Source organism: Macrosteles quadrilineatus, unplaced genomic scaffold, assembly GCF_028750875.1.
Source record: "Macrosteles quadrilineatus isolate MER2022 unplaced genomic scaffold, UCM_ALF_1.0 Scaffold_8__2_contigs__length_117827958, whole genome shotgun sequence".
Lineage (NCBI taxonomy): Eukaryota > Metazoa > Arthropoda > Insecta > Hemiptera > Cicadellidae > Macrosteles > Macrosteles quadrilineatus.
In genome coordinates this window covers 113,884,209-113,910,015 of record NW_026542601.1, presented here as the reverse complement: position 1 = coordinate 113,910,015, position 25,807 = coordinate 113,884,209, and the positions used below count along the sequence as shown (strand labels likewise).

At 35.4% G+C, this 25,807-nt stretch overlaps 1 protein-coding gene across 1 annotated transcript; it reads left to right on the top strand.

The window, feature by feature from the left end:
- The first annotated feature begins 140 nt into the window (after positions 1-140).
- Positions 141-25,219, top strand: LOC129000672 (probable inactive protein kinase DDB_G0270444). Its single transcript, XM_054427634.1, has 4 exons — positions 141-262; positions 11,768-11,970; positions 23,241-23,839; positions 25,097-25,219. The coding sequence occupies exons 1-4, from the start codon at positions 141-143 to the stop codon at positions 25,217-25,219; spliced, it is 1,047 nt and encodes a 348-aa protein (XP_054283609.1).
- The last annotated feature ends 588 nt before the right edge of the window (positions 25,220-25,807 follow it).

Genomic DNA, 25,807 nt, shown 5'->3' with positions numbered 1-25,807 from the left:
ATATTTTAATTCTAATTGAACTAATTACCTGATATCTGCTTACCACGACTGTGCCACTACAATTTCGCACCATGTCACATTTTCACTCAGTCAGAGTATGATTAGATTGTTATTTTAGTCAAGGGTGGTTTTAAAACGATATGCTTCTTATCCGACCGCATCTAGAATGGAGTGACGACACAGAGAAACGAGAGACGAGAGACAGTGAGAGACAAGAGATAGTGATAGAGACAGAGACTGAGAGACAGGTGAAGGTGGACGAGTGACACCTGTGACTCCGATAAACATCCGGCGACCTCTGGAGTCGAACTGTGGAGCAGAGGATAACTAGACAGCTGGGAGGAGAGAAGATAGTGTGAACTTCACATCAAGAAACACTCTGAAGCTATGGGAATAGTCAGAATAGCGTACTTGTGAGGTCTTCTGAATTTGATGATTTTTTCATTTCTCACTTCAAAATGTTTTCACTCATAAAACTATTTTGAGTATTCCAACTCAACCAAAGATTTGAACGAAGTATTTTTGAAACCAGAAAACTAAGTTACTCCCCCCCCCTTGCACCACGTTTTAACGCATAGAAAACAAATTGAACTTTGCCCACCTATGAGGAGGTACTGATTGTATGAACTACTAATTGGAGAAACGTCAAAGGTAGGGATGATACTTTTTTAATCTACTGTCTTGCATGCACGAGTAACCAATGGAACTTAAGGGTGTTTGGTCGTAAATTTTCATGTCTATTTTTTGTTATTGTTCAATTGTACTAAAAATTAGAATTACAAATATATAAGAAAACATTTTTTATTTTGAATATCAAGCGAGATATGGAGCTTGAAAGTAGTAAATTTTTCATCTTTGGTACCAATTCACAGGGAGAATGGGTAATGCGATTCTCACCAAAATTGGCATTCAGGTGTGGAAAAATAAGATAATAATCACTGGCTATTTAAAATTAAAAATTTAAAAAACATTTTAAAATAGCTCTTTGTTTTGGGGGAAAATTTATCTGTATGTTGGAATTTAAAAAAAAATGATATGTTAATTCGTTTGGGCTGTGAATTCGTACCTTTGATGCCTTGCGCTGTCGGAGCACTACTCGTTGAGAGTTTGTACACTAACACAGGGGCTTTAGAATACTTTAACATCACGTAATTATTAACATCTTATAACATTGAAAGAATACGTTTATCGTTGTATTCTAAAGCCCCGGTGTCAGTGTACACACACTCAACGAGTAGTGCTCCGACAGCGCAAGGCATCAAAGATACGAATTCACAGCCCAAACGAATTAACATATAAATTTTTTTTAGATTCCAAAATACAGATAAATTTTCCCCAAAAACAAAGAGCTATTTAAATTTTTTTTTTTTAATTTTAATAATTTAAAAAAAAAATTATAAAAAATTAAATTAAAAAAAAATTAAATTTAAAAAAATTAAAATTAAAAATTTTTTTTATAATTTATAATTTTAAATAGCCAGTAATTATCATCTTATTTTTACACACCTGAATGCCAATTTTGGTGAGAATCGCATTACCCATTCTCCCTGTGAATTGGTACCAAAGATGAAAAATTTACTACTTTCAAACTTCATATCTCGCTTAGTATTCAAAATAAAAAAAAAATTTCTTATATATTTGTATCTCTAATTTTTAGTACAATTGAACAATAACAAAAAATAAGAAATAAAATTTTTGACCAAACACCCTTAACTGTATGGGTATTGAAGTCATCATTATTGTTTTGGGATCAAGGAAACTCCTAGGTGCATATGTAACCCAAATATAAGTGAAGGATGAGTATAGACTGGAGTGAGATACCTTATGTAGCTTTGCTTCTGACTAAGACCGGCTGTTTCGTTGGCCAGCACCATTTATTAAAATACCAAAAATCTAAAATATAAATGGAGTATTCTTGAAAGAGCATTTTAATCTGAAAATCAAGGTCATCTTTGTCCCAATGACAAACTTTCGAGCAGAGGGACAGATTGAAGGAGAGATTTTATGAATATCACATTGGAAAAGCTCAATAAAACCTTGGGAATAGTGTGTCTTTATTAAAAATATACCCAGCTTCATCTATCAAATGTGTCTATAAACCTCTGGTATACAATTGCGTGAAAGTATATTTGAATCATCTCTTTGAAATCTTAAGATCTAGATGATGATTTCCAATGAATGCCTTATGAACGAAGAGGGGAATATCTATCATGACAGCTAGGTCAGAGTGGGAGATGAAGTGTGAATTTCACTTTTGATGATACATTTTTATTTGTATATTTTTTATACTGTTTCGACACTCAAGTGAATGCAGTCTTAAAAATCGGCTACTTGAAATTTAAATATCAACCAAACATGAACCACCTCCTCAGTACAGTTCACCTTCGTACTGTACCGGCTCCCCCTTGCTTTGCTGGTTACGTTCCTCTCACAGATCTGTAGTCTATGTGGACGGGCAACTGCAAGGTTAAAAGTTGTTGCCAACCTCTTGAAAAAAAAGGAAAACCTCCATTTCCTCAGACCACTATTGTCCAACTATAGTTTTGAAGAAAACAAATTTCATGACCCTTGGACTTACGAGAAACAATAAATTGTAGGATCACCCCGAATATAGCAAGAAGAAATAAACTCTGTATAACAAGTTATGTTATCAAATGTACTAATGCTACGTAAGAAGTTATGTTTTCTGACTGTAAAATCTGTAGTGTATTTGAATTGCTCAATATTTTGTTTATTTGTAATAAAAATTGGAAACATGACAGTATCCTATCTTGGATTACCAAGGTTTTTCAATTCTGAATATTCCGTCAAAAGAATAAGTGTACAGCCCAACTGCTCGAGAGCGTTAGGCTTTACAAATCATCGTTACAAATGTAAAACCCGGTGAATAATTAAAACGGTAAACTTGAATACAGGTAGATCAAGAACAAAGCTTTTTTACTTTCATGATTGACATTAAAATCACACAATGAAGGGAGATGAGCAAATCCTGTCGTAGCAGCAGGTTTTTGCGGGCCTCGGTTCAGTTTAGGGTAAGGTCAGGTCGCAGGTAGACCCAACTCTTTGTGATCTGGGTTATCCCTGGGTAATTTATGCCTTTACAGACACTTAATTACCCTTTTCAAAGTATCCGTTTATGAGGGCTTGGTTTCAGTAACGGGCCGTCGTAAAGTGGAGATTAGCTAGTTGGCCCAATGAGGAGTTTTCATTGTGTGTCGGAAACGAAAAAAAATCATTTGTCGATGCTAAAAGTGTCGATACTAAAATTAATCCGTGGAAACGAATAAGTGGTTTCTCAATTTCCTTAGTGGTAAGATATCCAGGACATATCATATTTCGCTGACAATGTAGTGAGAGTTTTATCATTCATTTTATTAGAAAATTTTGTGTAAGTAATGATTATCCGTTAATCTTGTGAAATTCTTTTGAAGCTCAATAATTAAAAACGAACTTGATGTGTAGTTCAGTGGTAAATGAAAATTCAACTGCTCAACGTGGTGGACGTAGTTCAAGGCCTGGAGTACAAATTAATCGAATCAATAATCAATAATCATCTAAATTAATCAATCTAATAAGCAGTATATATACCTTTTACCAGATTTTTCGTTGGAAAAAGTGATTTATTTACATCACTCATTACAGAAAAGCCAAGATCAATTAAAACAGTTTTCAAAGATTTGTCGTTTTCTCCCAGATACAACGTAGATAAATGGATAAACCATTACATTATTTTTAGTTTGTTTTCAAAACACTTTCCCTTGATCATAATTATTTTAAAACTTTTTTATCTGTTCACGTAAATGTTGCTTTGTTTTCTTAATATTATTGAGCGGAGCGAAGCTCTTATAACACACTTCTGCTTTTACAAATACTCCTCCTGAACGGCTGAAGCGATCTGCACGAAATGTAGCACAGTCATAGTAACCAACCGTGGGAAGGTATAAATCTGAAATGTTACAAATCAGACCACAGTGCTTTTCCCTACGTAAATTTAAAATGTTTAGACATTTAACGTGGACCTTATGGTTATGTTAGTCAACAAATCTAAGCTAGCACCTAGCTCATTACAAATACAAAACAAAAAGGAAGGACAATCGGATTGATATAGTTGAGTAAATTTACTACAAAATGAATAATCAATTAGGTTTGACGGAATTAGGCTAATGCACCATTGACTTTAGATACTGCAAATAGCCATTCCATATGTGAACACAATATACAATTGACTTTTGATACTGCAAATAGGCATTCAATTTATGTGAACCAAAGATCATTATCATCAAAGATCAGTATCATTTACTCTAGATACTGCAAGTAGACATTCCCTTTGCGTAAACCAGACGCACCATTGACTTTGGATACTGCAAATGGGCTCTCATGTGAACCAATTAGACAATTGACTTTGGCTACTGCAAATAGGCATCTCATTTATGTGAACCTATATGTGGCCAATCATTTATGTGACCATTATACTGCAAATTGACATTCTATTAATGTGAACTAAATATACCGTTGACATTGGATACTGCAAGTAGACATCCCATTGTTGTGAACCAAATATACTATTGACATTGGAAACCGTATGTAGATTTCTTATTTATGTGGACCAGATGTCGCATTGACTTTAAATACTGCAAGTAGAGATCTCATTTACGATAAACAGATAAAGAATTGACTTTGGATAATCTAAGGAGACGTCCCATTTACGTTAACAAGATGTTGCATTGACTTTACAAAAGTATTGGATTAATATGCTTGCTCCGCTCAATATTGCAAGCAGACAACTGCAATGTACACCTAGTAACACAATAGATTTTCAAAACTTTCCAAGATGGGTTTGCATTTATTTATCAAGATCTAAAAGATCGCCAATACCTCTTATCGAATGCCCAATACTGGCACCCATATTATTTCAGTATTCTACTTCACCTCGCCCGTTTGGTTTTCAGGATGAACTTCGAGAGTACTCTAGGAAATTCCTCTTTCAGTTCATGTAATTGAATATAATCGTAAGGAAAAAACATAGAAGTCTTTACCACTTCAACTTGAACTTCCCACCATCTCAAAGACACTCTCCCAATCAAACGCTCACAATCCACAACCTAAAGGGACGAGCGACGAGCGTGCGCTCCAAATGAATCGTTTTGCGCCTCGACCGTTACGTTATGTCAAAGGTCACGATTTCCAAACTAGTCCGCGACGTTATCGCTCTCACGATGATGTGTTTGGTTAATTTATTAAAGGCTCATGCACTGCGCTGCTGCTTCATTCAGCTCACGTCACGACTGCAGATTCCGACGTCGATCTTTCACTCCTCCAACACTGACAGTGTTCTCCGTGTCATTCATGGTCTGACCTGGAATTCTGATGACACTGTTTATCTCTTCCGGAGTTTTGGATCAGCACTCACGCATAATGGGTTTTAAAATAGTTTGAGTTTGAAATGTTGGTTGAGAACCAGTATGAGAACTTGTGAGTTTTTAGATTAGGATTAGGCAATGTGGGAACATAATGAATAACGGGTTTTCTCTCTGTGTATCTTCATCTTATCTCGAATTCTGATAACACTGTTCATCAATATCTTTTGTAATATGAGATTAGCAGTCAGCACTCACTTCTGAGTTCTGACTGGGCATAAGTCTATGAAATATATAATAATAAACGGATTTTGCATGATGCTTAAAAACAGAATGCTAGTGATACTTTTGGAAAATCTCCTCTAGAGCCTTGGATCAGCACTGACTTGGATGTTTAAGCTAGATTAGAAAAATAATTTGAGACTGGAAATTACATGTATGAACTTTATGAAAATGAAATGCATCCTTCTCTAGGTCATAATTGAGGGACCTAGAATGCTGATGAAATTTTTTCAATCTCTTCCGGAGTTTTGTTCGACTCACTTCTAATTAGTTTTGAAACAGAAGTCATTTATGAGTTTGACACTCAGCATAAAATGCATGCAATTAATGCAAATCAAAAGTAACTTCTCGTGATCCAAATGGCGTGGCATGGAATTCTTATGAGATTGTTTTTAAATCTACATCCCTGAGACTCCACATTGATTTTGGTTGGTTACTGATAATATTAAAAATTCAAATTGAACCTTTCTGTTACCCTTCAAAACGGTCCCTCCCAGCCATCATACCTCTGTATGTGTGGTCTAGCACCAACTGATATAGTTAAACATAGTGTATCCCCAAAAATCATCAAACAAAACTTTCAAGAATCAATTCCCACCAACCCTTCGAAACCACCTACTGACCTACTTGCACACTTTTTGCACCGACATCCAAGGGGTTGTGATACTTTGCGGAAACGACGGCAAAAAGCGCAAATCATGGAGAAAAGGTTTGGTTACATCTGCCGCTGTGAGTGATTCCGGAATCGCAGAATCCCACGAGTGGAAGAGTTGGCAGGTGGACGTGGAGACGCAGGTATTGTTTACACCCTGCAGCTCCCCACACATTCATAGACGTGTGATACACTTTGCTTTGAGTATTCCCAGGCTATCTAGGCCCAGCACCCCCCCCCCCCCGCGTCACCATGGGAACCGCCGTCTAATCCCACGATAATGTCGGTCATCTTGTTTATGTTTTGGTGACAGGTATTTGTTTTTATTGTAAAAATATTTTGAAGTTGCGATTCATACAATGTTGTTGTGCACGCAACACATAGTTAATGGTGTTTCATAATGTGCAAGATTTTACAGCGTTATTATTCAATTATCTATCCATATATTAATAGGCAAGCATGTTTCTTTAAAACCTTTTTTCTCAGCTCGTGGGCATCGTAGGGAAAATCTACGCATACTGTTAGAAAGATATTTTCCTGTAGATGTGCAGAATCCCCTTCAAAATTAAAATAGGCTCAAATATAAGCACAAAAAATGAATTTGAATTTTTTTTTAATTAACATGGGCTTTATGGGTTGCCATGCTGGTGACGAAATAACAACAAATTATAAACAGAAAATCAAAAGAAATGTAAGAAATTACAATTACATGTTTTATTTACAGGGTGGGGTGGAAATAGAGAAGCCTCTACCTTCGACCATTTGACTTACAACATTTCGTTCCCATCCCAATGTTAAGTTGACGCCAGTTTTTAAATTAAATTAAATTCGTCTCAGTTGATGTGAGCCACCAACAGATTTCTCTAATCTAAATGAATAATTTCTGTAGAATACACAATGTTTTTTATCAAGTAAAACTTTTGGAACTACTTATTATGAGTTATAACAACTTTTATGACCCATCTACTTTATCAGCAACAAAAAAAAAGGTAGGAAATAGAATTTTAGTTTACATTCTTTGACTGGCTCACTTAACTAAATGTTTTAAGTAAAAAATGGTGACAGCTGGTCCATATAGGTGGGATGTCTACTTCAGTATCCAATAGCAATGTGTGTAGATTACTATTGGTCGAGTTTTCGACCACTGGACGACCACTAGTGTTATTTAATTGGTACATTCAATTTTGTGGAAGGTGTTTTAAAACTGGATGACTTATTTTTAACAAGAGGTTAGATATACTGTACCAGAGACTAACCAAGAGCGTTTAATCAATGGACATACAGTACTAGGCCTATCTAAAAATATAAATAAATGAACGTAAGATTTCAAGGTCACTTTAGAAAAGGTAGTAGTTTGTTGATGGTTCGAAACTCGCTCCTGTCTTAAGAAAACAGCTGATCTTGGTCAGTAAGCTACACAGATCAATGACTCCTTTCAACACTCATCCCTCACTCATATTTACGCACCTAGGCATTGTTGTATGAAAAAAAAAAACTAAGATAACTCTTAACAAGGTAAGTTAAGTTAAGTTAAGTTAAGTTGTTAAGGTAAGTTTACCATAACAAGTCTAAGAACTCCTAAATATTGTAGGTTCAAGGAGATGCGAACACGTTACTTGCAAGATCGAATTCTCTTCAACCGGTCCCGAACAACCCCCAAAAAGATGTAGGAGTTTGTTTGTAAACACACGATTTCAACAAAGAAATCAATTAGGGGTTTACACAACTATTCCTTAATATATCAGGTCTCATAAACATGGTAATAGTATTTTACACCAAAGATGGAATTCTTTTCACCTGTTCCCAAGCGATTCTCCCAAAAAGTTAGAGGTCAGGCGGTCAAAAGCGATTTCAGTTTAAAACACATGTTTTCACCAAATAAATCAATTAGGGGTTCGCACAGCGAATAAAACCGTCATTGTGGACGGGCGGGGGTCGTTAAACCCAAATTCTAAAGCCGCCGCCCGCTCCGACGCGTAAATAACCCAGTCATCTATAAATTAATAAACTGTTCTCTGACGGGGCCAAAGTGTAATTTACAGTGCTGTAAATGCGCAGGTTATGACGAAGTATTGTGGTTACGATTTTGCCCCAAAATCTGAGACGACACGATTTATTTGGCAGACGCCCACAGATTTGACGCGCCAAAGATGTGGGTGGGGCAAAAAGGAAGGATAACAACAAGCTTGTCGAATATTAAATGGGGGAACTTTCTCCTGTCCTACTATATAATCAATTTAAACGGGAATTATTTATGGTCAATTTAACCAATACAATTTAATAATGTTATAAAGTGGGAAAGAAATGTTGACGGACGTTTTTGTAAGTTTTTGTGGATGTATTTTCCAACCCAACACTTTTAATGAACATAAAGTGATTTATGTAAATTTATGTGATTTATGATCGTAAAAATATTTACGATTATACTTGTTAACAGGTATTAACGGTTTTACGGTATCATTATCGTGAATTTGATTAGAACGGCATTGAAAAATAAACTTACTTGTAATTACCATTACAATTATTAAGCTTATTTGCATTACTATAATAGAACAGTGCATTTGTTTCTGGTTTATTAGGAACTGCTGGTTTTAAGTTTTAAGGGGTGGACCTTCTTTTTTGGTGACTCGAGTTGAAATTTTGAATCTTTTATGAAAAATGCTAGACAGATTTTGAAGACCTGGTTAGGTTTGGTGAAATGAACTCTTCTGAATACTTAGTACAGTACGTATTATTGCTATATGTACACAAAATAACCTCACTCAACCAACAAAAGTACAGTATTTACTTCTTGCCATTGCACTTTCAACCGTTACAGCACTTCATTGCCATCTACATCCCATATGATATCAAAGCATCACGCGTAACAATACATCTCCAAAACTCCACAACAATGTTCAACGGTTGCAAGTGACCCTGAACACTCTTTCACCTGATCCTTTCATTAAGCCGATTTAAAAGCACGATTACCAGTGTCGACCACTTCGCCAGGTGTTCCCCAGGAAGTCAAACATGACACCTTTGTTCCCAAGTTGACGTTAAGTTTGCAGCATTGATTGTTGATTGTTGCGACCGGAAGCGGCTCGTTGGGCCCGATACTTCCGGTTGATAAGAGGCTTGTCATTACCTGGTGTAACGCGTATCACAGGATTATTACAGCTATTAGCTAACCGATCGCGTCGAACCTTTCATTTAGTCCCGTCTACTTGTGTGTGAGAACTAGACTGGAGTTTGTTAGTGGGACTTCTGATGAAAGATTAGGGCTGGGTGTTGATTGCCAGGTGCATAAAATTACAGTAAACACTAGTCAAGTTGGACCGTTTGCGGGTTCTATGCGTCGGGATTAATGAGCGTAATGGAAGTCCACGTTAAACATAATATGAAGAAAATCAGCTATGGTTTAGTCTAGTTTCCACCACTTTCATACAATAAAACACACATTACAGGAAATCCTCGAATAGTGTGTTCTGCATTCCATAAACATTATTCTGAAAGATTTCACGAACAACGTAAAATTTTCAAAAAAACAGTGTAGCTTACAAAGGCCTGTTGCTATCTTCACTGTATGAAATTTTGTCAAATTTCTGACAAACTCTTGTTATGATAAATCAAGATCCTTAATACATAAGGTTCGGATTGATAGATTCACTGAACTACAAGATTATATATTTGAATACGTTAAATGGGATACAATAAAAGTAACATGAGAATAATTGATAGTATAAGGTGGCTTTCAAAAAGTATACCAAATGGTGACATCTTAGAGAGCGACGTAAGACATCGTGGTATTATTCCACAGTCGTCTTTAAAAATCGGGTTAATTGTGGAAGTATCCGTTTCAATGAGTCTGAATTCTAAGTAAGCTAATATGTTACAATTTTACCTTCGTTAGTTTTCGTTAGTTTCTCTATGGATCTAAAAGTTATTAGAAGATTCCCACCCATTGCGAGATTGTATACCAAATTAATTCTGAAGATCAAACGTATAGCCAAAAAATAACATCCAAGCATATGCACGACTTTACACCATCGCACTTGAAAGCACCCAAGTATCAATTCCAAGCATCCGGCTCGAAGGACCAGAATTCGAATTGAATCCTTTGCGAAAGATCCCACCTGCCAAAGAAGGGTTGTGGGCAAGTTTGTGAATGGCCCGGGAGATGTTCCCATCAATGAACTGCTATAGTATACTACAAGGGGGTGGAAACAGGAGCTCCGTCCGGATGTGGGTGTCTACATCTGCTAGTTTTTACTCATCTTCATCCTCCGGACCTGTCGCTTCAACCTGCAGCCTGGGAACCTGCGATGTAAATGAGTTACCACGTGGTGAGGATGAGAGGTTCGAGTTGCACCATCTAAAGATTTGAAATATGCTTGACAGAATTTGTTTTAGAACATTTTCTATGATTGTAAACCCAGATTTGATAAGTTGACTTAAAAACAAACGAAGCTAAGCTGACTATATCTTATATCAATTTTGTTATTACACTTCAACGACAGTGTGGTAGGACAGGTCGATATATTTCACGTACAGCTTCAGATTTCGATCGTATACTACTTTACCATCAATGCAATTAGATTTTCTTGTTAATGTTTAAGAATCATATACCCCTACCTGTAAGTGACCTAATTTCAGAAATGTTTTTATTAATTTTGTGTTAGTTTTTTAATAAATGACTGGGACGGGCGTCGCCCTGTAATCCAGCTACTAGGAGGTCACGAATTGTGGATATTTATAGGCATGCACTGTGGATGTGATACTCCCTGGTGTGGATTAACGTCCACACGAGTGAGTACTACGACTATCCGCAGTACTATCCTGATAATTAGACCAATTCGTATATACCAAGGGAAAAATGTGGTTCGGATTCCACTATAAACTGAAGGTCCCTTAGTTGCCATTAGCTGCATGGGCTATTAATTAACAGCTGTGTCTAAGGAATGTCGGCTTTAGTCACTAACAAGACTACAAGATCGCGCCACTCATCCTACACTCATCTCCATTCATACTTGGCTTTAAATACCTACTATGTATGGTTGCCATTTCATCGAACAGTATTAACAGTATTGTCGTGATCATATATGTACAGAACTTAATGCCTAGTTTAAATGTTGATGTACACATTTTAAAAACATTGAAAACTAAGAAAACAAACCTAAAATCTGTTGTAAATCAGTTCAACGTATTTGAACACAAAAATTAAATATTGGAAAATAATACATAATCCAATATAAAAACAGAAAGGTTTGTAAATAATACTACTGAAAATCAACCTCGGTTAAGATTCAATCTAAAATCTAGTATGACGGTTTATGACAGTTGGACAATTTAAGCTACCGGTACTCTGTTCTTCTCTGTTGATTAGAGGCAATATTCTAAAATGAACCATGATTTAACTTTTTTAAACTGAACTCCTTTTGTAGCCTATTACAATTTCCAACACTTCTGGGGTGTAACATTGCTACGATATCCACAGGTCCAGTCCAGTAGTTCCCGCGGTCGGTCGCGGGTCGTCGGGTCGCCGAGGGTGTACAGGTAGCCAGGGGGGCGCAGTCCCGCGGCCCGTGGGAGACTACTTCATCCGCAGCCTCCTAGAGAACTCCTCAACCGTCGAACTCATCAGGGACCTCCACAGTCAAAACGGGTTCTGTCGCAATAGTCAACTTAGTAGCAGGACATGTATGAGAAATACAGTTTAAATCTTTTGTACGAGTGTGTAAAAAAATTGTAAACAATGAATTTAAAAATGTAAAGAAACAAAAAGAGTTTGTATTCAAACAGAGATTTGACATTGCATAAATAATTTCTCCCTTGCGATAAACAAATACGAAATTATGAAAAACATCTTGTGTTATAGAAAAAACGAGGAAAGTAAACTGGCTTGTAGAAGCATTTTGGAAAATGTCTAGATTGTTGACTCTATTTGCAAGATAGTTAAATTCCACATGCACAAGTCTCTCGCATGTTACCTAATTAATGGTCAACAAACAATTTAAGTCTCCTGAAACTATTCTTTTCAACAGATATGCCGTTTTAGCTATGTTTCTTTAGTGTAGAAAATTCACCTTAACGATAAATCCTTTATACCAATTAATTATTAGTTTACAATGCCATATTTAAAATGTGTTCGAATTTTTTTTTTAGTTATATTAAATTGGGAGAATAGTAGCAATTTTTCCTTTGCTTAGGAGAAAAATATTTTTAAACCCCCCATTTAAGTAAGATGGTTTCAAAAATCCCTTAACAAATTAAATACAGGCAATGTGATTAACGAAATAATAAACTATACAACAATACGTTAAAACTAAATTGACAGAAACAATTTTGAAAATTAAATCCTCACGAAATATATCAAGTCGAGTTTGCAAGCCAAGCAGGAATAACACGTATGACTATGACAGATATAAGGAGCAAGTTGACAAGAGCAGGTTATCGCACTTACACTTGTCTCCCTATACAGGTTGGGGAGAGGGTCCTGCAGGTTAGCTCCTGAGGGATCTCACAGTCCTTGTCCCGTGGGAGAAACTCTCCCTTCTCAGGTCCTTTGTCCTGCGGAAGGTACACACTGGTTGAGTCCAGTGTCAGTCAATTGTCTCACATGATAACATATTGTGTAACGTAGTAGTGTTTACCTAGTGCAAGAATAAAATAAAACTTGAGGGTAAATCTGAGATGGATGCTTCGATGGAGAAGGTTCGGTGACATCATTGTAAACCTTACAGTTTGACAAGCATTTCAGTTTGAAGGATAGACATCATATCCATACTGACCAGCTAATTTTTTAGGATTGTAAACATTCTTTTATTTAAAACGACAGTAAAATTTACTATTTTTAGTACTTCAAAATGTATCAAAAACCCACTTTCTGCTGCTAATTCAGTTATTGAGGGGATGCGTGCTGATAATCTGTATAAAAATGTTTTGACACATAATTGGTTGGTTTGAATTTAAGTGCCTGTTTAATTTTTGTTATCATAAGACGGTTTTTAATTTTCTAGAATTTTAAATGAGAACTTAATTGCTAGGTTGGAATGAACTGGTGATAAATCGATTCAATATAATCTACACTATTGGTTTTGTATATTGAGACATCCCATCTCTTAAACCAGCTGAAGACAGTTTTACCTTGATACATTACAGTTAAATAACCCTCAAATAGAGTGTGCTAGTATTTTGCTCTTTTTCACACGATAATAGTATTAAGAATACAAAAGATTATGTTGTTCATTAGTTTTACTCGTAGTTTCGAATTCTATAAATATGAAACCTTACATATTGTTCATTCTAAAACTGAACACAGCTCTAACATAGAAATGTAACGTTTTTCTTCATTGTAGCATAATTACAGTCAAAGTTTACATTAAAATAATCCTTACTTATACAGTAATATATGATAATTAATAAGGGTAAAAAATTACATCTGCCCAAAAGTAGGCTCAGGTAATTTAGAGCCCACTGAGCGTTAACAATGGGAAAACAGTTTCCTTTCAACACCACTGGTGATGAAACATCAAAATATATAAAAAATACCCCCGCCGCAGCAAACCTGCCGTCTAAGCGAATTTCCATTTGGCTGAATTGATTTTCAATTGATCTATTTAAATAACATTAGGTTTAACGAGTACCTAGGTTTGCTGCTACAAGGAAACTAATAAATACTGTGTTTTAAGTAAAATAATTATTGCTTAGTATAAAATGAATATATTTGCCAAGTTTGATCAAAAGATATCCATAAACAAGCAAACTACAACATTTTACAATATTCTCCATAAGAATAACATGGGAATTTTAAATTTAAATTTTTTTTAGTTTTCTCCGTAACCAATAACTGTACAAAAACACTTTGATATACTGAATTGTTTGTTTTTTTAAGCTCTTTAAGAAGGTTTAGAGAAAAATTGGAAAATTTTGTGTTTTGAGGGTCAAAAGTGAGAAAAACCAATTTTTACCCCATAAAACCCCCCATAAAATCCTGTTCCCATGGTCCGATCATGCTGGATCGCGAACTCATTCAAGTTTATCCCGCCTTACACCTTCAAACCAAATTTCATCAAAATCGGATAAAAATTACTCAAGTTATCGTGTTCACGGACACATATATATATAAATCTATATATATAATAATGATTATCAAAATTAAAGTTAAAATTTAACTGTCACCCCAACTAAAAATAAAATTTAATAAATTTATATAAAAAAAAAATCAACTATATATATATATATCTATATATATATACATATATAAAAATTTGAACGAATGGTGTTTTTGGCGTCTGGGGACATCAAAATGAAAAAGTAAATCGGTCCCGGGCCTAAGTCTTACCATGAGACCTACGGTAATAGCTACTTCCCTATAGGGAAATTCGCTAAAAACCTATCAGGAGTCCATTGACGGTTTTACTACTTCGAGTCCAGCCCTGAGAATCAGAAGCTTGGGGTAAATAAGTGGCCGAAATGGGTGAGAACACCCTCTGAGAATTAGCATGGGTTTTGTGTGAAAGGCCTTTGTCGTGAAGGGCAGACGCGAAGGGCTAACGGAACTGCGGATGTTTTGAATCTACCTGCCTCGGTCCCACGGGCGATCGCGATCTTTGAATTTGATTAAAGTTATTAGAGCCTGGCAAAAAAATACTCATTATATTACACAGTGCAAAAAAATCTAGGGCTGAATGGCTTCACCGCATCAAACTGTGTCCGTTGGAGAAAATAAACCCCGTGTTATTCAAATATAGTTTTATGGCTACCATAAATTATTTATGGGTTTGCCTATATAATCCAGATCATGTTAAAAATGTATTTTTATTTGTTTGAGAATTCAAATTTGTACGTAATTACAATAATTCTTAAAGGATAAATCAATATGGGATTTGGAAGTAGTTCATGATTAATGAAAATTTGTGTATGTGTAAACAGATTTGAATAACTGTTGATCCACCAAAGTAAAACAAAAATGATTTGTCTGGATTAATAATTAAATCAGTGAAAAGTACCTGGGGACCGATTCATGGCTCGGTGCAGGTTATTTCCATTGTAAAAGCAATATAAAGGAAACGTTTTATTCCCAACTAATTTTGGCTTTTATTATTTACGTCACAGTGAAATCGCAATTTGTTATGAAATTTAACCTGGCAATCCACATCACATAAATATATTTTACTGTCGATGGTAAGAATCACTCGTTTATTATATGTCTATACTTGCATAGACATTATTTTGAAATTTTGTTTATTTAAACAGCTGATTACTTTGGGATTACATTTTGGTAGGAGAGAGCCAAGTTAAATAATCAGTATTTGATCGGAACTATTCCCACCTAGGCCTATATCAAATAATCTTCAGTGTAATATTTACTGAATAGTAATAGCTGATGTTTTTCCTTTGTACTGCATTTTGTAATTTGCTAGTATATTGTGGATGGCTTGTTATAAACACATGTTACAAATCTTTTTTTCCTTTTTCCTTGTTATTTTGTTCAGTCAACATAGTTACTTGGCAACCCTAAGGCCAATGTAAAAAAATGTTGACTTTCAATTTATTTTTTTACGTAATTAGATTTTGTTGGCAGTTTTAACTGCATCAAACACGTTTTTAGACCATAATCAATTATCAATTATCTAAAACATTTGAAGGGAATCGCCAAAGCCGTTTTCGAAATCTTTGTGCAAGCAAGCGAGTATACAAGCAAACATTGATTGCTCATATAAGAGTATAAAATAAATAACACAATGTTATATTTGCTTACTAACAAGTAAGACCAAGAAAGGTCAACTTTGTAAATTGTTATATCAATTTACACTTAAGTAGGTCTCTGTTATCCATAAAATAATCATTATTATACTTCATTTAGTTGTTCTGTTAACTTCGCTTATAGTTCACAATAAGCAAAGTACAGCAAATAAATATAATTGATAACCATGTCTCTAATAACCTACTTGTCAGAGTAAAATCTTGAAGAATCTGTATCAACTAAATATACCTATTAAATTTTCGACTACCTATAATTTATCTCCCAAAAATAAGACTAAATAAAAAAAATTTAAAAACGATCTAACACTACACTAAACACAAACCACTAAGTAGCACCAATGTTAAAATATGCAAACCTCTGAAATACGACACTAACCGAGTAGTTTCTAAATTAGCATTCGTCCGTTGTCAATTCCACGGTAGCCGGACCGGCCTCTTTTTGTCACCACAATCAAACAAACTCGGCCATAAAACAAATCAGTAGTCAGATTAACATAAGAGGTTATGGGAAGTTCCGGCCTCCGGTTTTGGGCCGTTTTTTGCCCACTTGGGATGGGAGATGCACCCCGCGTCTATTCTCAACTAACCGACATCGGTCAACATTCCCACTCTAATACTTTCCCAGATTCTGGAAACCTTTGAGATCTTCTCACCCTCTCACGACCCTCTTGCAAATCCTCCATTGTACAACAGTTTTTGTTAAATTTGTTTGTTGTTCGATTTCTCACAAGCTTGCACAATCGTACGCTGAAATTTGGCACTTATGTAAGGTAAATGTAGGGTTGTTGTTGAGGGTTCTGTTGAAAAACATTATTTAAAAAATTATAGGTGAAACCTGTCTAAATCTACGGTTACTTTCAAGGCTTACAATTCATATAACTCCGATAAATAGAGTGAAATAATCAAAACTTTTAACATTTAGCTTTGTTTAATGAGTAGTAAATAAGTGTGAAAATAATAATAATGACTATTGCGCAAGCTAAAAAATACGGGTTGATTATTCAATAAATAAAATATTGCCAGTAAATTCATTGGAGTTATTATTACTATGTTAACTGGTTCCTTCTGCTTTTTGAAGTGTGCGGTTTTAGGTCCGACAATTGAGCGTAGTAAACAAAATAGTTAACAAATAATTTTTTATTCTCAATAAAATTAGAATTTTAAAATATACTATAGCGTAAAAACTGAAGAATACACCTAATGGTCTATACAATACTTCATCATAAGCGAAGCGTGGAACACCTAACGTCCATTTACTGTTTGTTTGTATCCGTAACCCTCCCTATAAAAATGGCTTAGTTGGCAATACCTTGATATTTGTTCTTAGATTAGAATGAAACATTTTTGTTAACATCAACACAATAAAATGGTGCAAACACATACACTCATCCACAGGTTAAGGTTGAAAATTTTATTGCACTGTTTGAATTTAATGGTAAACCGTATGTTTCTAACTATCAAAATGAATAGATTTGACAATGTGCTCAATTAGTTGAACAACTGCTAATTGAAATTGCATATTTAACTCCAATTTACATAATATCAATAAAAAAATTATATATTTTGGTCAACAAGCAAACAACACATATTTTTTTAGGTTTAAACTAAGGATTTGAAATGCACTAAATATGGCAAAAGATAACGCAGCAATATCCCCAAGACATCAGTATGTCTGTTTGCTCTAAACGTGCGAAAGCTGCCAATATGCTAATCCGTCTCTGCCGCCTGCAAATTAGTAAACATCACTTACAACTTCACACTCTGCTGATTAACGAGGTAATCATCTATGTGTTGGTGCCAATGCAAAATTGATTATACCAACAACTTCGCTCATATTTTAAACAAGTGCTTGGACTCGTGCTGCTATTTTGTACCTAAAATTTTGACGTTTTTATCTCGGATGTTTATGACTATCTGTGTTTTTTCCTCGTTTCTAACAATGTGGGAAGTTTCTTATCGTGGATGTACTTACGTTGAAATTCCATTTCTCTTTATTGTTTTCGAATTTGAGATAGTGAAATTTATTCATCGTGCTCATGACGATATCATCACAACAAAATAGTATCCTATATGTAAAAGTTAACACAATCTTAAGGTTTTACAATAGTATCATAGGTGCACTTGCGCTTAAAATCAATTAGTTGTCTACGAACTAACAATTTTATTTTAGGCTTTTTGTTTGATCAATACCCAAAAATGACTAGCTGTAGACACCATGTTAAATTTTTCGATAGGAATACATTCAAATATATCCTTATACGTATTTAGTTAGAAACTGGTTTAAATTGATAAATCTCTACACACTCAACCAACAGAATCTTCCGGATTTTTTACAGTTTCATTAAGATGGTTCGTCTATAATACATGCTTGTATTATAGTTGTAAAACTTGCTTGGATTATAGTTGTTGTAGAGATTTATCCATTGTGATAAATCTCTACACACTCAACCAACAGAATCTTCCGGATTTTTTACAGTTTCATTAAGATGGTTCGTCTATAATAGTATATGTTTGGTCCATGGTTACGTATTCCTCTCGACTTTTAAAAAGCTTGTCTAATCTTAACACATACTAATTTTAAAATAGGTATTTACCTTACAAGTGTAGTAAGAGCGTTTTTACATCACGCAGGTGAATGTGCAACGAGCGGAAGCGAGTTATTCATAGATCGTTTATTCAGCAAAATCAACAAAATGCATTAGATATGGGATTTGTCCAACTGGATATATCTGACCTGACAATATACAGGAGGTTACGTAATTTTTTTCATTATCCATTTCACTCATCTTCTAACAGTAACGCTCTTTTAGAAACAAGAGCTAGGTTAGAAAATTTCAAGCATAACAATAAAATTCAAGCACACACCTGATTTATAGCGTTGAATGCCGTTGGCTCCATAGAGGTATATTTTTTAAAGTTGAGCACTCAATGTTATTTAAATGGGTTTTATTACTTCACTAGTGTGTTTTTGAAACATTATTTTCTACTACACCCTAGACAATAGCGTCAAAGACCACCAAACCTGCGACAAGCCTTTCTAAACCTGAACAAACAAAGCAGTAAATATCAAGATGAACCTGTAATCCGCGACCTACAGCATTGTAATAAAATATTAATTAACTAATCCACCGTAACTCTGTATTACCCGGGCTGAAAATACAACCGAATATTCAATTTGAGATTCGGCCGTTGATTTATCCGCGGGTTTAACTCCGCCCACGTAGCTATAATGACGATTAACCGCCTAGCCTACCACTCAATCGAGACGCTGTGATTTACTCTTCGGATTGTGAAATTCGGGATTCGGATTGCGTGACCGTGGTGAATCCGGAATGTCCCTGGATATTAATTAAATATCCACTGGGAAATTTGGTTATTGAGTAGCAACCTGAACCAGTTTGGAAAGGAATATTGTTCTATTCCATGGAATAAATTGTTTCAATGTATTCGGTGAATGGTTATTTCGTTGAAAAAATGTATGGTGATACAATTTTACTATGTAGAAACCACGTATTTAATTTTTAGTATATTAGGTACTAAATAGTGAAACTTGTTGACATACTTTCTCAAAAGTCCTCAGGTTGACCTACTATCTAAAATAAACCACTGATACCCTTATTTTATTTGAAAAATTTTAAGCTAGTTAGACGTACCAAATAAATCTGTTATATAATTTGGAAAGTAATTGACATTGACACTGTAATTTCAGGGCTAGGAGCTACTTATACTTAGGATTATTTCTTGATTGCCTGATTCCACATAAATTTATCAGAGGTGCTCTCTTAGTTCAAAAATTGCAGAAAGAACTCAAAAGTAAATCGACTTAAACGATTAACTATTTTTTTAAATCGAACCTTATTGATCCACCACACAATACTTTTACAGATGTTATAGATGTTACATGTGTGTCATTGCATAACGAAGAATGTGTTAAAATGTTCTACCCTTTTAGAATTTTACTATGGCATTTCTATGGTGTCAATCAAATGTATTCGAATGTATCTTTTACTTTCACATATGCCTAAGTCAGGTGAGTAAGATAGAAAATCTTCGAAATATCTCAACCGAGGCTATGTCAGTAGAGATTGAGGTAGGTCTATGAGTGATATGACAGATCTGTTGGAGCGAGACAGGTGATCGCTGGTAAATGTTTGTCAGGAAGCGGTGATAAGCTGATTGCCTTATCAGAAGACGTGTCTGACCTAAGATCAGGTGGCGCCGACCAGTGTCTCCTCCGGGATGGGACGTCGAGGAAGGAATAATACCATCCCTGAATGAAACGTAAATTAAACTACAGTAAAAGCTAAAGAGAACTAACTTGGATACTGAGGCTCTGAGTATCATCGTCAAAAGGGCACAATGATCACGTCATGAAAATTTAACCCTATGAAACGTCGATTTTTAAAGTCACTGTCTTATTAGAAAACAACTAAAATAAAGGTGCTGTTGGATATGACCAGGCAATAAAGCCAAAACTGGTGGGTGTTTCCAATGCGTGGATTACTATAAGCAGAAAATCACCATTGTCGATGGCATAACGTCTAGATAGGGTATGGGAATAAAAAAATCTATGATAAATGAATATCCAAAAGTTTGTCAAGTCATGTTCAAAATTAATGTGGAAATTATTGCCGATCAACTAAAACTATATACATACGTTTATACCCATCTGTTGAAAAAACTTTAAGCAGAGGATGAGGAAATAAAACTCATTGTCCTGGAGTAAATAACTTTGTAGGGTACTGGGAGATAAGAATTATTTAACATACTATCCTAAAAAAATGTTAATTATAAATTTTACAAATATATTGAATTCTTGAATGTGTTTAAAATAACGCTTAGTTAATGCATACAAAAGGTTTACCACAGTGCTGTGTAGGAAACAAAATCAAATATATTGTTGTTAACAAAGACAGGATTCAAACTTAATTTTTTATTTAAAAATTTACATTTTCATCTTCAATTAAAAATAGTCCTATTGTTTGTTTTTTTTATTTTTATTTTTTTTTTTTTTACTATGCCGTTCAAATTAAAATAGCGTTTATGTTGTGCATGCACCTTTAATAATAAAATTATTATAATATTTATTTGGCCGCGTAGCCAATAAATAAATAACTGAGATAAATAAATAACAGTGTCCGAGTGGTACAGAGGCCATCTGCAGAGTGGGAGTGATTTACAGATTTACAAACTCCCCAGGGGGTTGCTAGATAAGGTCAAGGTCACCACCCTGCTCTGGTCACAACTATTACCTTCACAAGTATACATCTGGATGGTTTATATTGTTTTTGAATTCAACCATAAAGACAGTGAATGTGTACTTATTTGTGGCCGGAGTAGAAAATGAAATTTAAATACACTAATTATAAAATTGACATCTGAAAGTTTTTTACTATTTTCTACTATTGAATTTGTGGCAAAAATAATCCTTACACATGGTTTATAAAGATATTTTACCACTTAAGGTTTCTCGCTAATTATCATTATCATTATCAATTGAGATGGGGACCCCACCAATGTGCGTATATTAACCCAAATATGAGTGAAGCATGAGTGTAGAATGGTGTGAGTTGCCTTGTAGAGCTTTGTTACTGACTAAGACCATCTGTTTCATCGGTCAGGTCCACTTAATGAAAGCCCAATGGTCAAGTTACGGATCGGTATAGTTTTGAACCATAAAGAACAACTCACTTACCTCAGCTATTTTTGTTTTAAACTATGGAAATCTTCTACACTCAGACAAACAAACAAAAAGCACCATAGTCATTACATTCTTGATTATTCACCTTTTGTCTTCAATTGCAAACGTGTAACGTTGCACAATGAGTAATTTCTCTCACCTTTTCTATCAATACTCTTTTTGACCTTGAGCAGTTCGACGATTACAATGAATGCAGCTAAGGGGTGCAAAGCCAAATTAAAAAGTCAGTTACAAAAATATAATCGCGATCAACTCAAGTGTCCCTAGACCCCACAGCGCTGTAGGCACTCGAGTAACCGATCACAAGACGTCATGGTGGGCTTTTTTATTTTACTTCTAGACCAGTGGAGTATGAAGCGATCCTTTGAGCAGAGTCTCGCCGAACTATTTCATTATCAAAAGCAAACAAGTGGAAATCCTTTGTAACCTTGCAAAAAGCCCCCGTCAATGGTTACCTGGGAGTTTAAACTGTTCATGTTTATGTTGCTGGATTAGTGTTCAGCTGTGAACTTTTATGAGTAATTCATGAGTGCTTGAGTAATAACCCACAAATGGTTACTGTCCCCCTTTTTGTGTTGAACGACTTTTTTGGCTAAAATAAAGTTTTATTGCTTTATTACTTTTAATATTTTTTTTAAGTACACTTTTTTATCAATATACACGTAAATATCTTTAATAACAAATTGAGTTTCGAGAAACCTTAACAAAAGAGCCATTATTTCTTTCTCGTATAGTCCTTGGTGAATGCCATCATGTCATTTCTTGACTGTGTGAACATTCTTAAACTGTATCCAACAGCTTTTGTGTTAACTAAATCATGAAAACTCTAAAAATAGGTACATAGGCCACCATATTTTATTCATCGACACAGTTACCGTTTAGTTAAGATTATGAATTCAGACACCGATTATAAAATTATACGTACAGTATCAAGATTGTTTATCCGTGCGTTACCATCCAGTTACTGTGCAAACAATCAATAGACCATGTATCTCTATTTAAACAACAATCTTTTCTCAAAATCCAAATCCTAGGGCAGTTAGTGATTTATTTAAAAAAATATTTGCTTTACTTAACTTTTAAAAAAGATTAATTTGCTTCAAGTTCTCTTCAATAAATACATAGCAATTAAAATGTAACTCAAAATATAGGAAGGTTTAGAGAGCAAAGAAACCTCATGCGTTTAAAATCATAAAAACTTCATACAATCTTCTACATTACCAAAATATGTTCAACCAACATGCATATGAATTATATCACTTAAATTTATTTAAATCAAACATCTACTAGCCGTTTCAACAGCAATTTCAAAAGCTTTCTCATTAACGGGTTTAACTGGAGAAAGAAAACGCAAAGTAGATCATCGTTGGAAAGGAGAAGCAGCGACCTCGAAGCAACAAATACATCACGAGAAGATGAAATCTGCCCATAAGTCACGAGCTGCGAATCGCCGCAAACCGAGAGCAAAGTGTAAATTTGAGAGGTAATTACCGTCTCACAGTGGGGGGCGCAATACTCTCACGCACTGAGAGTGACCTGGAGGAAGAGGTGGTGGATTGGTTGGAGGATGAGGTGGAAGATGAGGTGGAGGATTGGTTGGAGAATGAGGTAGAGGATGAGGTAGAGGATGAGGTGGAGGATGAGGTGGAAGATGAGGTGGAAGATGAGGTGGAAGATGAGGTGGAAGATTGGGTGGAGGATGAGGTGGTGGATTGGTTGGAGAATGAGGTGGAAGGTGAGGTGGAGGATGAGGTGGAAGATGAGATGGAAGATGAGGTGGAATATGGGGTGGAGGATGACGATGAGGTGCTGTTGGATGGGTTGGTGGATAAGGTGGAAGATGAGGTTGAAGATGAGGTGGAGGATTGGGTGGTGGATTGGTTGGAGAATGAGGTGGAAGGTGAGGTGGAGGATGAGGTGGAAGATGAGATGGAAGATGAGGTGGAATATGGGGTGGAGGATGACGATGAGGTGCTGTTGGATGGGTTGGTGGATAAGGTGGAAGATGAGGTTGAAGATGAGGTGGAGGATTGGGTGGAGCTCCAGGAAGAGAATTTAGTACTTCGGATGGAGTCCAAAGTGCAGGACCATCTGTTGAAGGTCTTGGATTCGTAGGTTTGAAATACAACGATCAAGAACTGCTGGGTCCAGTTTCAAACAATCAAAAAGCTATTGACTTTTCTCAGGATCGATTCGGCAACCTTTTGATTGCTATGTGAGCACTATAACTACTCAGCTACCAAGTCAACATAATCGTAGTTGTTTACTTCAATTGCTCTCTAATATACTCGCAATGTACGCAAGTGATATCACAATCTTCAAGTAATATTACTTGAAATCTCGTAAATAAGTTACATCACGCATTATTGTGCAATCTAAATGAGTCAGACATTTATCTGACGAAAATGTTTAGTTTAGACAACCACAAAGGTTGAATGTCCGGGACTTAACTGAGTCACACTTTTATGGCTGTTTGGGGAATTTATTGGCGAGGCATAGGTATCTCGGGAAACCCCGAGAAGTGGCGATGTAGAAGATTTGTGATTGGGAAATCGGAATACAGGTGGTCAACCATATTGTGCGTAATATAGGAATGTGAAATGTAAGTTACTTCTTCCTGGAATTTGCGAAATGTTTCAAGGCTCGTATATGTGGTATAACTGAAACTCATAGATATGCAACCGTTGACCGAGAAATTGGACTACGAAATAAGTATTTCTTATAAACTATCTCATATATAATACCATTATGGAAGGAGTATGGACATTCTTGAAACTGTAACATATTTATTCGAAACACATGAAGTAATGAGAATTTAACAGTATCATATGAATCCGGAAGAAATAAAATTTCGTACATGATCATTTACTAAAATAAAGGTGCTGCAAAATGCTATAGAATCAGCCCCGGTTATTTATAGGTACTAATTGGCACAATAATTTAGTAAACAAATTAATAGACTGGTATTGAATAGTATTTGATCACTTTGCAAATACAATTTTCCTAAAGAACATTTTGTTATGTCATTTTAACTTTAAACGCCATAGAAAGGTTTGTTGTAATTTTAAAGAATGTCTTACACATGTATACTCTCACCTAAAACACGGATTTATTTATTTTAATTACTAAAAATGGCATGACAAATCAGTTCTACATACTACAAAAAACTTTGAGAGAGCTGAAAATCTAAAATTCAAATTGTTTTCAATCAGACACAATACTGCCAGACTCCTGACTGACCAATGACAGAGAGAGTGGCAGATCACGTGATCGGCGACAAAGACAAAGTCTTTTAAATCATCAGTCGTGCCAACATTATCTGGCCAAAGATCTGGCTATAACAGTTTACTGTTGTAGAAGGCGGTCGTGGACCTAGATGACGTCAGCCGTGTGCTACAGCTACAGGAGTGTAGAATACTTTGCCAGCAAAATGAAGAACAATCACAGATCTGCTTTATTGGCTTGGAAATTACGAAGTGAAAGTGTCAAAATATTGATCTTGTATGGTCGTAATCAATTGCAGCAAAATCTCCCTTAATTACGCCAAGCCCTCAAAGGGTCCCAAAAATGTCCCTTAGTTCCGCCAAGCCCAAGCCAGGTAGGGGTGAGTTGCCGGCAGAAGGAATTTCCTTGTTTAAGTGTCATCCTAAACAATCCTAACCTAACTTAACTTAACTTATCCTAACCTAACTCAAAGACCTAACCTACTCAGTTATACAGTCAAAGAGGGCTGCCACTTGTCGCAGTTAATGAACGTATCGGGTGGCTCCCTTGAGTAGTTGGCACAATTCAGGAATACCCGACTACCTGATTCCGTTCAGTTGGCGCAATTAATGCCCGCCCTCTTGTATACAGTAACTAACAGTCTCTACTTAAACTGACCTAACTTAAACTAACCAACCTATACTACTGTAACACAATTACACTGTTACCATAACAATCAAACAGAACTCTATTCTATTATCCTATATAACAATAGTTTTATAGTTGTGGTTGTTCTGCATTGAAATCCCAATTTTGGTACATGAACTACATCACACATATTCTTCAACCCTAAAATTTGTACAA